We start from the raw sequence: 15,106 nt of genomic DNA, 5'->3' as shown, positions 1-15,106 counted from the left end.
TTCACCGTAACTAAATATACGTTTGCCATTCAGTATGATTGAGAGACCTCCCCCCCCCCCACCGGCGCCTATCTCACAAAATCAAATTCTTAATAGTTAGGATTATCAGTATATTTTAATTTATTTTCAATATATTGTAACACAAGAAAATCAGTCTTAAATCGGACAACAAAACAGTCATTAAACAAGAGTCTGCTCTGAGTACACGACAATATCAAATAAGGGCATACTTCTCATTGATAAGTTAATGTTCCAGGCGTTTCAACGACCTTGTTTTTTAGAGTCTCTTTTTTTTAAATTGATTGTTCTGAGGGTCTTTGTTTTATTGCCTCTTTATGATTTATATTAAAAATATATATTTTTTTCAATATAAACCATTGTCCATATTTTCACCTTTCAGATTTTATCTTCCATTTTAAAGAAAATATTTTTGCAATTGAATTTGAATTAGCAAATGTACATTTCACCTGAACTGAAGAGTCAGGTGATATTTTTTTCAATCAAATGGTACCCGACATTTAACTATCTCCAGTTCTGTTCTTCAAAAACAGGATCAGAATTGTCTTATTAGTATCTCCTTATCAATCAGTTTTACAGTCAACAAAAGTTTATCTATTATTTGTTTCGATGTTGCATCGATATATCCATTAAAATACTTGCAAAACCTAATGTAGGCTGTTACCTGACAAGTTAGACTTCAGCAAAATAGAAATCAAAATTACGCTGTAAACTTTCATTTTTTCATCTTTTGAGTCTGTGGAGTGCGTGCAAGTGATAAAAAAAACTTAACTACAAAGGTATAAGGAAATGTATACAAATACTGTTAAAATTACATGCATAAGATATAGTTCCAATTAGAGAATTAGCACATGTACATAACAATGTTTACGAATAACATCGAATTAAATAAAACTTAAAATATTTCAAACACTACAAAGACATAAATCCCAAATAAAACATTCTTCAATTTCTACTGAAGCACTACTGTTTCTGACAGAGTTTTAAACAAATGTAAATTATGTACCCCATATCATAAGCATGCTCGATATCATTCATATCTAATTTTCTAACTGGAGATAATCCTCTATGCCTGTGTTTATGTATGTGTTTTGGAGACTTTGGTAATCAGAATGCGTCTCAAACTTTTCATCGGTTGAAGAAACTATTTCAGAGAGCTCTATTACAAGATCTGAAAATGATGGTCTTTCATCGGGATCGAGATTCCAGCATCTGAGCATTTTATTGTATCTGCGAAATACAGAAAGAAGAATTATGAAGGTTTTGTACCTTTAACCAATGTATAAAAATCTAATAAATGAGTCAAGGGGAAATTTTTTATATATATGAAATGAAAATATGTCAAATTTCAGTATTTTTTTTTTTGGTGGTAGGGTGGGTGGGGGGTAATATATCTTACAGTATGTCTGGACATTTGGTTGGTTTTGGCAACCGTCTGGAATTCTTTAAGTACTTTAACATGTCCCATCCATCCACTTCCGGGTATGGCTTACTTCCCCTTGTAAGAAGCTCCCACATGGTGACTCCAAAGGACCACTGGTGGAAATTTTAATCGATTTTATGTATTTTACTTACAAATACTGCAATGCACTTCATTATTTATTGTATACTTTATACGGGGTAATTTTCGCCCCCGTTTTATTTTCGCCCCTTTCGCCCTTGTCACAAGTGGGCGAATTTAAAACGGGACGAATGCAAAGAACACAGTATAAATTCTTAAACAGAACTGGGACTGGGCGAATTTAAAACGGGGCAAATTTGTAAGCAAGTATAAAAGGGCGAAAATAACACGGGACGAAAATAACCTTGTGTACAGTATTCCCTACATGACAAAATATTTATTTGTATAAAAATTTGGTTGTTGCAAAAGGTAGTTTTGTTTTGAAATTAAATACTTGCATATAAAGGATTGATGTGTCGTAAGATTGATCTCATTTGAAATATATCTTTACTGAAGATACTCAATATCTCCATATCCTTTAATTAAACAATAGACGATTATAATCACCTGTCATCGGAGTTAGAGGGGATATAGTGACCATCTATGGGTGTGTACATGTGTGGTTGTTTGTGGGTCATGTGATGCTTTGTAATATAATATGCTTAAAATAATATTTCGTTTAAAATCAAAATTCTTTTCTCAATTTCAGAAGAATTCCTTGATCCACCCATTACGTCGTCATATATACGCTACATATATATGCTTTGTTACCTGAAGATGTCTTGTAGTTGTTGGTGGGATGAATGCCGTCGTAAATTTTGATGCAGTTTAGTATTCTCTTTCAGTTTGAAATCACAAATTATTACATTTGTCAGGCATTAAAAGAAATGGATACTTTGTATGCTATTTAAGTAAACATTTTCCCAGAAAAAGTAGGCTCTGTCAACCCCCCGTTCCATGTAATCTTAACAGTGCTGACGGTTCTATACAGCAAGACGAAAATGCTCTATTCAAACAAGAGTTTTGATGTTCCTCAAGATTTTCTAGCATTGTGTGAAATAAAGTCAGTTTGGATTGGCACGGTAAAATTTTCCGATACGTTCAGTTGAAGTTTGTAAACTACAAGCACGCCAAATTTACAACTTACTAATCTGTTGAAAAAAAATGCATTTTCAGGTAAAATGAATCAAATCGAATTTGTTAGAGTACATTGCAATACCTACACTAGTCTTAATTCGTGTTGTCTTTTCTAGTTTGTTTTAAGGCATAATGTATTTTTAGCTTTCTGAGCAAAAGGCTCAAAGAGCTAAAGCGATGGCCATTTGTGCGGTGTGTGTAAACTTTTCAGAAAATGGGCCTTAAACCAAGAACCCCTTGGCCAATCATTGTCAAATCCTTGGCCCAAGAGAAACCATTTATACTAAAGTATGGGTTGGACCCCTAAACAAGGGGCGATAATCAGAAAATTAAAACAAAAATAATACTGGTTGCTAAAAAATCTTCCTCTCGGGATCCACCGGGCAGATTTCCACCAAACTTATATACAAGAAACAAATATGTTGAAGCTTTAAATTTGCACAGGCAATTACCCCAAAGGACTCAAGGTCTAAAGGTAACTTCCAAGTTGACCTAAATTTACACTTAATAAAAACGTTTATATTTCGCTTACTAAAACACTAGGATCATCAAATCTTTTAAGTTGATGCAACTTAAGACTTTACATCATGTTAACTCAAAAGTAGGTCACGGTGACCTACTTTTTTTAATGTTGGGAACATTTGTTTTCAAATTGATTTTGAGGCATATTTTGGACACTTTAAGGCCTATGATCATCACTGTTTGTCAGTTGATGCTTCTTGTGATTTCAGACGTCAACTAAAAAGTAGGTCACCATGACATATGAATCTGTCGAAAACATCTAATCCCATTATTTCAGACAGTGAGAGGTTTAGAATCATCAAATCTTGTAAGTTTATGCATCTTGGGGCTCTAAAACATATTTTTGAAAAAGTAGGTCACAGTGACGTACTTTTAGAAATTTGCAAGCATTTGTTTTCAAATTTTTTAAAATGCTTTTTTTGAATGCTTTCAGACCTACATGTATGATCATCAAACTTTGTCATTTGATGCATTTTGGGTTTGAAGGGGAACGTTGATCAAAAAGTAGGTCACTATGACCTACTTTTGAAGTTTTAGGGCTATGTTTAAGTATCTTAGGGACTCATTAACTTAGAATCGTCAAACTTTGTCAGTTGATGCACTTTGGGTTTTCCGAGAATGTCGAACAAAAAGTTGGTCACTGTGACCTTCTTATAAATATCTCAGGTACTTTTTGACTTAGAATCATCAAACTTTGTCTGTTGATGGATCTTAGAATATCGGAGAATGATGACTGAAAGGTAGGTCATCGTGACCTACTTCTGACATTTTATGGTTATATTAAAGTATCTCGGGTACTTATTGGCTTACAGTCGTCAAACTTTTTCAGTTGATGTACCTTGGATTTTCGGAGAATGTCGACCAAAAAGTAGGTCACGGTGACCTACTTTTGAATATTCCAACTACTTATTAGCTTAGAATCACCAATCTTTTTCAATTAATGCATCTTGAGACCTCAGAAAATTTCAATCAAAAAGTAGTTCATCGTGATTTTGTTATGGCATTTTATAGCTATATTGAAATATCTTCAGTCCTAAGTGGCTAAGAGTCATTAATTTTGTCAGTTGATGCATCTTGGGTCCTAGGATACGTAGAGTTTGACGCTTCAAATAGAAGTGATAGATTGTACAATTTATAAGAGGAGCGATTCAAGGCCCCTTGGGTCTCTTGTAAATAAATAAAAAAAAATAACCCTCACTGTCTTGATATAAATATGTTCATCTACTTATTTTTCCTTACAAGATTAAATATTTACTGGAATAAATTTACTAAACTGATTCAAAACCATTGTGTCCGTCCAAAAGTCAGAGTAATACAAGTCAAAATATATCTTAATTCCAGCTGTGATCATGTACGTGAACTAAGCATACTAGTACTTTAATTGTTTTTACTTTTTCAATATCGAATGATATCATTGAAAAGTTCATAACTAAGAATTCAATATATAATAATTTCTTATACCACGTCCGATTGTGAGCTGTATATTCCCTTCTCGAGGCTTTCTGGGGCCATCCATTTTACTGGTAGCCTTGTTTTCTTGTTACTACTACTGTAGTAATCTTTCTCATAAATATCACGTGACAATCCAAAATCTGCTACTACTGCATGCTGATCCTCGTTAAGCCTTTTTAAAGAAGGAGGAATAATATATCACATTACCAAATGTGTATAATGGTAAAGTACATGTTTTGCCATGGGAAACACCACATTTTTGTCCGATCGAAATATTTAGTAGAAGTACACATTGAGATTATGTAATAACGTTTCTATTAAAAGCCTCACTACGTTTTATTGCAGCCCGGAGAACCGGGCTGCTTTATACATATAAGTTTAAGTGTTGGTGTATGGGGATTGAGGTGGGAGAAGTTATTCAGTATCAAAGGTTTTCTAAACATTGAGAAGATTGTTAATCAGAATGTTCTCTCCCTTTATAAATTACGAGATACATAACATATTTAGTTTAATAAAGTGACTCTGTAAAAATATATATGTTTTTCATATTTAATATATAAATTTGCTAGTCATTACTATTGAAAAAACGACAGATCCCTTTTTCTAGAACATCGAATTTTACTTACAGCAAAAAAACGTTTTGCATTTTTAAAGTGAAATACATTTTTGAATATAGGCGATGCACGTGTCTGTTTTCAATTTTTATTTCATGCAGCCAACATTTACTTGAGGATTTAATAAAGTTTAAAAGAGTACTGTTTTTGTTCGATTTTCATCCGACTTTAAGTTTTCAAAATGTTCTTGACTATCGTCTCCATCATCTAGACGCATGCCTTTTTCACACATATGGAAGAGGTTTGATGATCAAGACGATTTATCTCCATTGTTACTTTATTTATTTCCCGGGCGACAATTGATGGTTACATTCAATGTTTTCTTGTTCACTTTTGTAGGAGGTATATTGTGGAATGCTTTCAGATTCCAGTTTTGAAGTAATTTTTGAGTTCAATTTTTCTTTCTAATCCTCAGAAATATTCTCAAGGAAGACCAAAATATTAAATTTGTATCAATGCAATTTTTTCATATGTTATTTATGGAGAAGAGTTAGCGATTAAGTGTCTTACTATTTTAGATTTGTTAATATAATGCATCGTATGTTCAAGTCAGTGCATAGTTAAGATTAAGAATCATGTATACCTGAATCTCCCTGAATATTTTCCATTGATACCCTTGTTCTTTTAGTCGTCTTAACTTTGTCTTGTTTTCTTTGCCGAATTAAGATGAATGCAACACAGGCAATGACAATCAGGAACGCTAAAGAGGCCAGGATAGTATAGAGAGTATTGTTTGATACAGATGTTGCCGTTCCTCTTAAAGGATATTGAACAACACCAATGATTGTATTGATGTTTCCAACTCTTACCTATTTTCAACATATTAAAAAATTATATTTTTTTTATTTTCAAAACACTGTGTAATCATAATTTTCGAAAATTTTGTATCATTCCCGGGTATTATATAAAGAACAAATCAAATTGTTTTACCTTTGTTATCATTTTAACAAAGGTATTTATAGATTTGCCCAATATAATTAAAACTAGATATTAGATCCGTTCGCATACTCGATAAACTAACATCTAACAACATCCTATGAAGGGTTACGTCATACTGAGGGTAAAGTGCTTTCAACCAATCAAATTGTCGCCTGCACAATCATCGTATATTGTTGAAGCGAATAAGTCTAGAGCTGTTCTCAATCAGACCTCTGACATGACCCTCTATGGGATATTGTTACATGTAGATGTTAGTGTAGCGAATATGCGAACGGATCTAACATCTAATTTTAATTAGATTGAAATTTACCCTGATGTAGAGTTTATCCTCGCTTAAACGTGGCGATGGTTCCTTGTATGGAGGTAAACACTTTAAAGTGTCGCTGAACAGTTCAAGGATAACACACTCACCACTACCAACATGGACGAAGTAGTCTTTTATATCAGTGATAGTGTTCAACTGATCCCCCTGTTAATAAAGATATATAATACATTTCTTTTGTTACTTTTAGAAAAACAAACAAATACTCTCCAAGCCGTTTCTTTTAAAAGAAAACAATGTCAAGTAAAAAATCTTAGTACGATTCAGATTTCATTTTCTTCTAAATTCACAGTCACCTTAACATATATATTCCTGTTTTCTGACGATGGGTCATAATTAAAGGAACGGTTTCCATTCAACTCAAAAATGACAGGATCGCTCACATATATGACGGTCCTTGAAATCACAAACTTGAACCCATCGATATGAATAACAATGGTTTGATAAACAATGTCTCTTTTCTTTCTAGTTTGTTGCCCTTCCTGTTGCATTTGTGGAAATTTGCAGTATAAAAGAACTGAACTTTGTCTACTGCATTTCGGTCCTTCCTAAAAAGAGGATAATAGAGCTTAAGTAAACTCTCTGCTATTAACTATTGATTTTTCAGACATTTTAGAAGAATAATTCAATTATATTTCATATCATACATATCAAACGAGTTAAATGTAACCTTTTTATTTTAACAATTATAAAAATGAAGGAAAGACAACATTTGCATCATAGAGAACAGTAAATGTACAATTTTGATTCATAAAAGGATCTAACGATGCCTAATTCTAAAGGTTCTATTTCATATTACCGATATTGAATAGTCGAATTTTTACAATTTGGTGTATAAATGACTCATAAACTTTGTATGGTAATTTAGTTGTTTCCTCGTATTCATGTAACTGATTTCTTATATCTGTTTACAAGACTAAATATTCATTTACCAACCGACAATATGCAGTTGTTGATACATGTAACTGGAGATTCTTATTTAAAGTAATTTTCTTTCCAATCAAAGTATAGGTACATTGTAAATGGTAATTCGTTTTGAATTTTTTAACAGTCTTTGGTTTGAAATTTGCTACTCAGTATCAAATAATTTATGCTAAAAGTATAAGTATGGTGAAAACAAACTCATAAATGTGTTTCAAACCAATCTAAGAGCACGAAGTTTGCTTTTTAAAAATCTATTCAGAATAATGAACAAAAGTGAGATAGTATCAACTTACAATACTTGACTCTGACAAGCTAATCAGAATATTTTCGATGACATCAACAAACCCCTGACCCTGCACAAGAAATCCAAGTCCGCCACTAAAAATAAACAATAAATATTAATCTTTTTTTAAAATAAAGTGAGAGCACCCCCTTTGTACCAAGTATTGATCTGATAGACAGATCAGAATAATTTCAGTTGTAACTTGTTTTATAACAAATTCTAACATTTGAAAGCTTAACTTTTACTACGAAAACAACGCTAAGGTGCTCTATATCTAATACCCCTACGCCACACGTTTTACGTAACATTTTGGTTGAAATTTTAAAATTTTCAAGGTAAATTATTTTGAAAATAATATTTCTAAGGAAGTCAGAAATGTTTGAACAAAGATGATGACTTCATCTTGTTTTCTTCAACATAAAACTTCGCAATATCTAATTTAGTAATAAAGGAAGTAAGATACCTCATTATACTTTTCATGTTGGTTGATGGAGGTGTTGTTCCATTTATGTAAGGGTTCGAGAGATATGTCAAAAACTTGTCTTTTAATTTCGTTATAGTTTTGGAATCAAACACTACTTGTACAACATGTTCACCCAAAACATCAGATTTCTCTGGAATACAGAATATTTCCCCGTCGTCTGTAGATTGATCCATATCTCTGTGTGTCAAAATTAATTGAAAATAATATACATACACTTTGTGGACATAACATCTTTGAAGTTGACAGAAATATATTATTTGTGTGTACGTACATGGCACACGTTTTGTTTTGTTCAGAAGAATTCAAAGGCGACAGTATCACTTGGTATTTTCTGTTTCCAATGTTGATGTTTTGCCCAGCTATCCGTATAATACGGACTCCAGATTTAATGATGGACTCCGGGTATATACCAGTTATTTCTGGAGTCTAATATTAAATTTCAAGATAAAAGGTCGTTCATGTATAGATACAAAAAGAAGGTAGGGTTTTAGCTTTAATGTCCCTAAAAAAAATTATGTTTTAAAAAAAAGATTTGAAATTGGCTTATATATAAGTTGAGTTTATGATTGTGAAAGATCAGGAAAGACTATGGCGTTAAGGGGTACCAATCTGAAATATGACGTCATTAATTCGATGCATATCTCCTTTTTAAACAGAAAAAAACGTGTTCACAGCCTTTGTCTACTTTAGTTTTTGGATATGTTGTGCAAATTTAATGACAAAAATCACATATCCCAACTAGGGAATACTTTTAGGTTCACATCTACAAGTATAAATGTTTATCCTCAATACCGACTGCAATATAGGTATACAGAACCAATGCCTTTTACCTTATACTGAAACTTTACTGTTCTATTCGACCAGTGTCCCGAAACAAGTACCATAACATCTCCGGAAAGTGGTCCATTACTTTTTCCAGTCGTACACTGCAAACTTCAACCAAAGCATTAAAAATGAATATATACATGTATATAAATGTATATTTAGATAAAAGTACATTCAAAGCAATTATTAATTTTGTATACAAATGACTCAATATAAGCAGAGAAGAATACTTGATCAGTACATAAAACGTCTCCTATTTGTTCTTAGCACCGACATTTCAATAGATCAATTCCTAGGGTTTTTCAAAAATACTGAAACCCGTCTTACTTGATGATTTATTCCTCACTTGTTGAAGTATGCAAAAATTTCTTTTCGGATTAAAACTTTTACCTTATACGAGCAACGTCAATCTGGGACTTGAATAACTTTTGACAATAGGACTGCATATTAACATCAGCATTTCTCCTTTCTCAGAATCATTTTTACATTTAGAAACCTGTACTATATATTCATTTTTTTCATTCATCTTTTCAAAATGTTCTACGAGTTAAACTTTGATAGATTATGGGATGAATAAATCCCTCCTATCTTGATGTGTGGACATTCCAAATAAAATCAGAAGATTTATTTTTAGCTCAAAGAATGAGATAAAAAATTATTCATCAAAATGATGATGCGTATTTTATTTCTTGATATACAATGTACATTTATTGACTGAGTTCGAAGGCAACACGCGTTTTTTTATTCGGAATCAAAAACAAAACTGTTTTTCTGAAGCCGTTAGGTTGAAGAAGTACAGTTTTGTTCGAGGGTCGACAAAAAACATTTTGCCCGATGATGTAACCTCAGGTTCGTCACTGTTGAACACAAATGAATGAAAAGAAGATTAAGTTCCGATCATTCTTTCGGGTAAGCGGTTCAACATCCCATCGACCGGTCAAACATCGATTGTTTATGCCAGCTCAACAATAATTAAGAACATTGCTAAATATCCAGTATGTCAAACATTCATATTTAGCACTCTCGTATAGCGACTAAATAAATCTTTGCAAATTCGTTGAAAAATGACAGTCAAATATTATACACGCCAAATATAATACATTTACAGTAATTCATTCATTTGCTTACCATTAAAAAGTTTATTCATAAAATATGCAACGTAGTTGAGACAGTTTGAATAACCTGATCCTGGTCAACTTTTTTCGAATTTAATAACTCTAAATTTATTAAAATTTACATTTAATTGAAAATTTTACCTTGTTTGAACAAAGTGCAGATTTGAACATTTAACACCAGCAACTGTCACATTTGTAACCTCTGCTAGAGATGCACCTAGATTTCTTCCTTCTATTTTGATGAATGTGCCTCCACCTATTGGTCCATCAGTTGGCTCAATCTTGTATAATGAAACCGGAATATAAATGAAAAATTAAAAGAACATATAAAAGAATTGATTTATTTAAAAGACACCGTATTAATTTATTTAGAAGAAAACCAAAAAAGTTGTTAATTTTAATGTCATTTTTAGTGCTAAAACTGTATTGCTATCTTTGTTCTTGAACATTTGTTGAAGTCGAATTGACAAGTATGCTTGTTTTTCATGATTATGTTTTTTTTGTTTCTATTTTTTTTTAACACAATCTGATTGTAGAGCAGTGAATTCTCCTTTTGTTAATTTGAAATTGATATTTTGACACTAATAAGGCTGAAAGAAAGTTTTTAACATAATCATATAAATTTTATGCTATATGTTCTCACAGGTAATGTTTTTTTCTCTGTTTTATTGCGTATGCTTTGTTGACCATTTATGGTCTTTTGCTATAGTATTAATAAAAAATGACGACAAACGATATTATTACATTTCTTTAAGCGATATTTTTACCTTTCATAATAATAAATTAATTTAAAATATCAATAGCATGACAGATAAATAAAGATTGCTTGAAGAAGTTACTTTGAATGTATATGTGTGAACAATCCTTAATAAAAAGATTATGCTAATATATTCACGTCTTCGAACCTTATCAATATTCAGGGTCATAAATCCAAGGTAGTGTTCATTGCAAAAGAAAAATGTATTTCAACAAAGATAGTCAATGTTTTGAAATGGTACAGTCGATTTCTTTTATCGATTTTGATACATAAAGACATAAATTTTGTAAAGTGTGATTGATTTTTTAAAAAACACATCATTATGATTTTATATCCTGAATTTAATCAGGATCACATCTGATCAAGGTTCATGTTCAATAAGTATACAAAAAACATCACAAAATATTTATTTCAGTGATTGTTTAATTTAATTTCCATTTAATAAATATAATGTTTTTTAAGTTTATTTGATTTCATATGTACGGATCCATGTTAATATTTGTGGGCCCGGTAATCATATTCAGTTAAAGTTTTTCTTAAAATTAGTAGAATGAAATTAAAACAATATAAATGGAATACACTGTTTGCACAATACTGATATTTCAATGTTCTGATAAAAAAATATGGCAATGTAAACAACCAACACGCACTTATTTTTATTTACAAGAAATTCATTCATTTTTTTGTTTATATCATATGTCATTAGGACTTGCTAAGCGCATATAGCAAACTTGCTCTTTTAATATTTAGCCATTTTGTGCAACGGGTAATAAATAGCAAGGTCAAATTCTACTAACAAGTGCTTTTATTAATAAATCAGTGCATAAAATGAAAAAATAAAATAATAAAATGCGCAATAAATCAAAATCGAGAGGTGCTGTTTTGACCCCTCCTTGTATTTGTAAATGGGACGTAACATACATGGTATCACTTTCATGTAAACAAAAGTTTGTTTTTCAACTTTTTATGTGCCAGGATCGATAGATCCGGGTCGTATATTTTTTGGTCCTGACTGTTTGTCTGTCTATCTTTTTGTCTGTATGTCTGTCTGTTGTCAACTTTATCCTTCACCATAACTATTGAACCAAAAAAGATAGAGAATTGATATTTGGTATACATACTTCGCTAATTAAGTTCTTTTAAATGATACCATGTCAATGTCCTTGTGACCTTTTTTGTGACCTTTATGTTAAAAAACGCTTTTTCTAATTTTCACAAAACAATTTTGAGTCATAAGAGATGGGGACTTCATGTTTGGTATGCATACAACACTAGTTAAACTCTTTTGAATGACACCAAGGTCAATGGCCTTATGACCTTGAATGTGACCCATATGCTAAAAATAGCCATTTCGAAATTTGTTGCCACCGGGCGCAAAGTGTTTCACAACCACATTTTGTTTTACAATTAAAAAAATAAATCGTAAAAATAAAACATAGAATTTTACCTTTTTTCAAGCTAAATACATTTTTCTGGATTTTCATTTCTCGCTTGTTGGTCTTATCTAGTTCTCGCGATGAAAGCTCTTTGAAGGTTCACGAATTTTGTTAATTTTGACAGGTTTACATGCATCTCCCTCTTGTTTATTTTCTTGCTAATATTGGTTAGAGGGTGTGATATAATTTCAACTATTTAATATGTACGCAGGGATGATAAGGATTGATTGATTGATTGATTGTCTCGAGAATTTTTCACTCATATGGAGACGCCACCACTTGCCGGTGGAGGGCTACATATTTTGTCTTATGCTCGGCACTCAGGACCTTTGAGCAGTGAGAGATCTCTTTCGTGCCAGCACCTACTTCGAAACAGGAACTTGGTTTACACGGTCTCATCCGAAGGACCGGTCTCAAGGAAGCATATAGAATACTCTACCTTTACTAAATCAGCGATACATTATGACCTCATAGTAGGCGAGATGACGTCAATTTTAGAACAGACGTTTTCGTAATATAAGTATTTAGAAATGTAATTCAACTCTAGAAAATAAATAGATACGTATAAACATTAAAATGCTTTTATTTTGTTATGCTATATATGCCTCTGTCATTTTGATTCAAATCGACCACCGATGACGTCATACGTGTACATCAAGTAACTTGGATATTTCAAAACATAAGATTTTTAAAGATGGAAAGTTTGCCTTTTGAAATACTTGGAAAGTGCTGCTAGAATCCCCAGTTAAGCATGGTTTTTACGCAAATATGTGGAATAATTATTTTATTGACAGGCCAGTGGGATTCTAGCAGCACTTTTCACGCAAAATAGATGTTTTTCGACTAAATTATTTACTCAAAGGAATCATTAAACTCCTGAGTATCGCTGTTCTGTTATTTTTTTCTATAAAGGAATATTTCGCTATTAATAGAAGTCACATGATGCCGTGGTGGTGGTATACGTCTTTGCGTCAGACACTCTTTTATATTTATTCATTAGTTAATAATAGTTTAAGTTTATCAGCAGCTTTGGTAAATCATCCAATTTAATTTTCTTTTAAATGTCTAAATTTCCCGAGAAATGGTTTACATGCTTCCTTAACATACCCGCGTGCATGTACAAACAGCTGAATTTAAGACTGTTGTGCATACAAGGGTTGATCCAAAAGTTCATGGAATTTCTTCATATTTTATTCATTTTTAAGGGATATTGGTTGAAAGCTACATATTAGAATATAGACAATAGTTAAATAATTAAAATAAATAAAAACATTTTAAATATTATATAGCAGTTGCCATGGCAGCGGTTGTTTGGAAATGCAGGGGAGACATTAAAGCGTTTATTATCGTTTTTATTCTAAATACGAGAAATGAGAATAAAGCCACCCTATGTAGTATATAAAACGAAAATTGTGTCATTATTACGATTGCGTGATCTTTAATAAACCTTTATGTGAAAGTTATACTTATTTTACTGTACATTTAGTTTATTAGTTCGTAATTTATTGCTCATCTTAAAGTTGTTAGACAACGTCAAATTTCGGTCAAGTCATAAGTTTTGTGAAAATTCCGGGATCACTCTATCTTAAACGCGTATATTATTGACATAGGCCGGGGAAATATGCATTTAGTTACTGGTTTTTTATTGGCATGAGAAATTTTAGAAAAAAAGAACGTCCATGGACGTTAATTAAAGGTGTGGCCGCTTTTTGGATGTTTATCCCCGTAGATAAATTAAAAGCGTTAACGGACGTTGTCGGCTGACGTACTGTTCTTCACATTGCTTCTGAAATTGTAACATCATATGGAAAAATGGGAAGTATTTTGAAATATGAGTGAAAAATGATGATAAGTTGATTAAAGAGGATATCCAGACTTTTCTTGATTGTATATTGTTTTAACGTCCCTCTTGAGAATTTTTCACTCATATGGAGACGTCACCGATGCCGGTGAAGGGCTTCAAATTTAGACCTATACTCGGCACTCAGGGCCATTGAGCAGTGAGGGTTCTTTATCGTGCCAACGCCTACCGTGACACGGGACCTACGTTTTTAAGGTCATATCCGAAAGACCCGTGACTTTCACTTCTAGTGCCGAGCGCTTGGCGAAGGAACAGTCACTAACTTTGTTTACGTCTTAGGTATGACGCGGCGCCGCGATCGAGAATCGAACCCGGGCCTCCCGATCACGAAGCGAACGCTCTACCACTAGGCTACCGTGACCGGTCGACTTTTCTTGAGAAAAATAAATAGAGATGGGGGCAGCATTTGTAGAACTACGTACTTGAATTGTACATTAGGGTGAGATGCTTCTTTAACATGACGTGACATATCGAACTTAACGTAATGTCAAAGTCTCCCCCGGGTTTCCACAACAATCCATTTTTTTAGAAAGCTCGTGTGGCCTTTTTCGTAATTGAAAAGTTGTGAAATTTTCAAGTATAGTTGCTTTATGACTCTTTATTATAAATATGCCTGTTGTTTGCTTTCATCAGATCACGATAAAATTTTAGAAAGAAATTCCACTAACATTTGGATCAACTCCTGTAGGTGTGAAAAAGTAAAAATAAAAAGTGATACCTTGTCAATTTCAGGTGGAGAACAAGTGGGGTTATCTGTACATATTTCACTTTCCACACATCCATAGAGCTTCCCGCACCAGACACAATTGAACCCTTCCACCACGTTTAGGTACTTGCATCTGCTACAGTCCCTTTTATCAGGAGACAGGTATTCGCACTTATAAGCTATGTAAATTTTATAATAAAAATATTTGTGAGAAGATCCAATTGGATATTTCTATCGAATGAAATGAGTAAGTCTTTAATATTTTCATAT

The 15,106-nt window shown here is 32.5% G+C and overlaps 1 protein-coding gene across 1 annotated transcript in view; it reads right to left on the bottom strand.

The window, feature by feature from the left end:
- Nucleotides 1-1,058: 1,058 nt before the first annotated feature.
- LOC134250699 (hepatocyte growth factor receptor-like) overlaps nucleotides 1,059-15,106 on the bottom strand; it is a 39,515-nt gene continuing 25,467 nt past the window's right edge. Inside the window, exons 5-17 of the mRNA XM_062733065.1 lie at nucleotides 14,849-15,015; nucleotides 10,218-10,357; nucleotides 8,967-9,069; nucleotides 8,408-8,562; nucleotides 8,116-8,313; nucleotides 7,663-7,747; nucleotides 6,742-6,993; nucleotides 6,434-6,592; nucleotides 5,768-5,993; nucleotides 4,926-4,929; nucleotides 4,580-4,742; nucleotides 1,418-1,554; nucleotides 1,059-1,248 (exon numbers count right to left, since the gene is read on the bottom strand). Of these exons, the coding sequence (XP_062589049.1) occupies nucleotides 1,059-1,248; nucleotides 1,418-1,554; nucleotides 4,580-4,742; nucleotides 4,926-4,929; nucleotides 5,768-5,993; nucleotides 6,434-6,592; nucleotides 6,742-6,993; nucleotides 7,663-7,747; nucleotides 8,116-8,313; nucleotides 8,408-8,562; nucleotides 8,967-9,069; nucleotides 10,218-10,357; nucleotides 14,849-15,015 (1,979 nt within the window). The remainder of the gene's footprint in view (nucleotides 1,249-1,417; nucleotides 1,555-4,579; nucleotides 4,743-4,925; nucleotides 4,930-5,767; nucleotides 5,994-6,433; nucleotides 6,593-6,741; nucleotides 6,994-7,662; nucleotides 7,748-8,115; nucleotides 8,314-8,407; nucleotides 8,563-8,966; nucleotides 9,070-10,217; nucleotides 10,358-14,848; nucleotides 15,016-15,106) is intronic.

This window comes from Saccostrea cucullata, unplaced genomic scaffold (assembly GCF_032062105.1).
Source record: "Saccostrea cucullata isolate Sc308-1 unplaced genomic scaffold, CSIRO_AGI_Scuc_v1 ctg1587, whole genome shotgun sequence".
NCBI lineage: Eukaryota > Metazoa > Mollusca > Bivalvia > Ostreida > Ostreidae > Saccostrea > Saccostrea cuccullata.
Note: the sequence above shows the minus strand (reverse complement) of the source record. Positions and strands in the feature narration are given on the sequence as shown.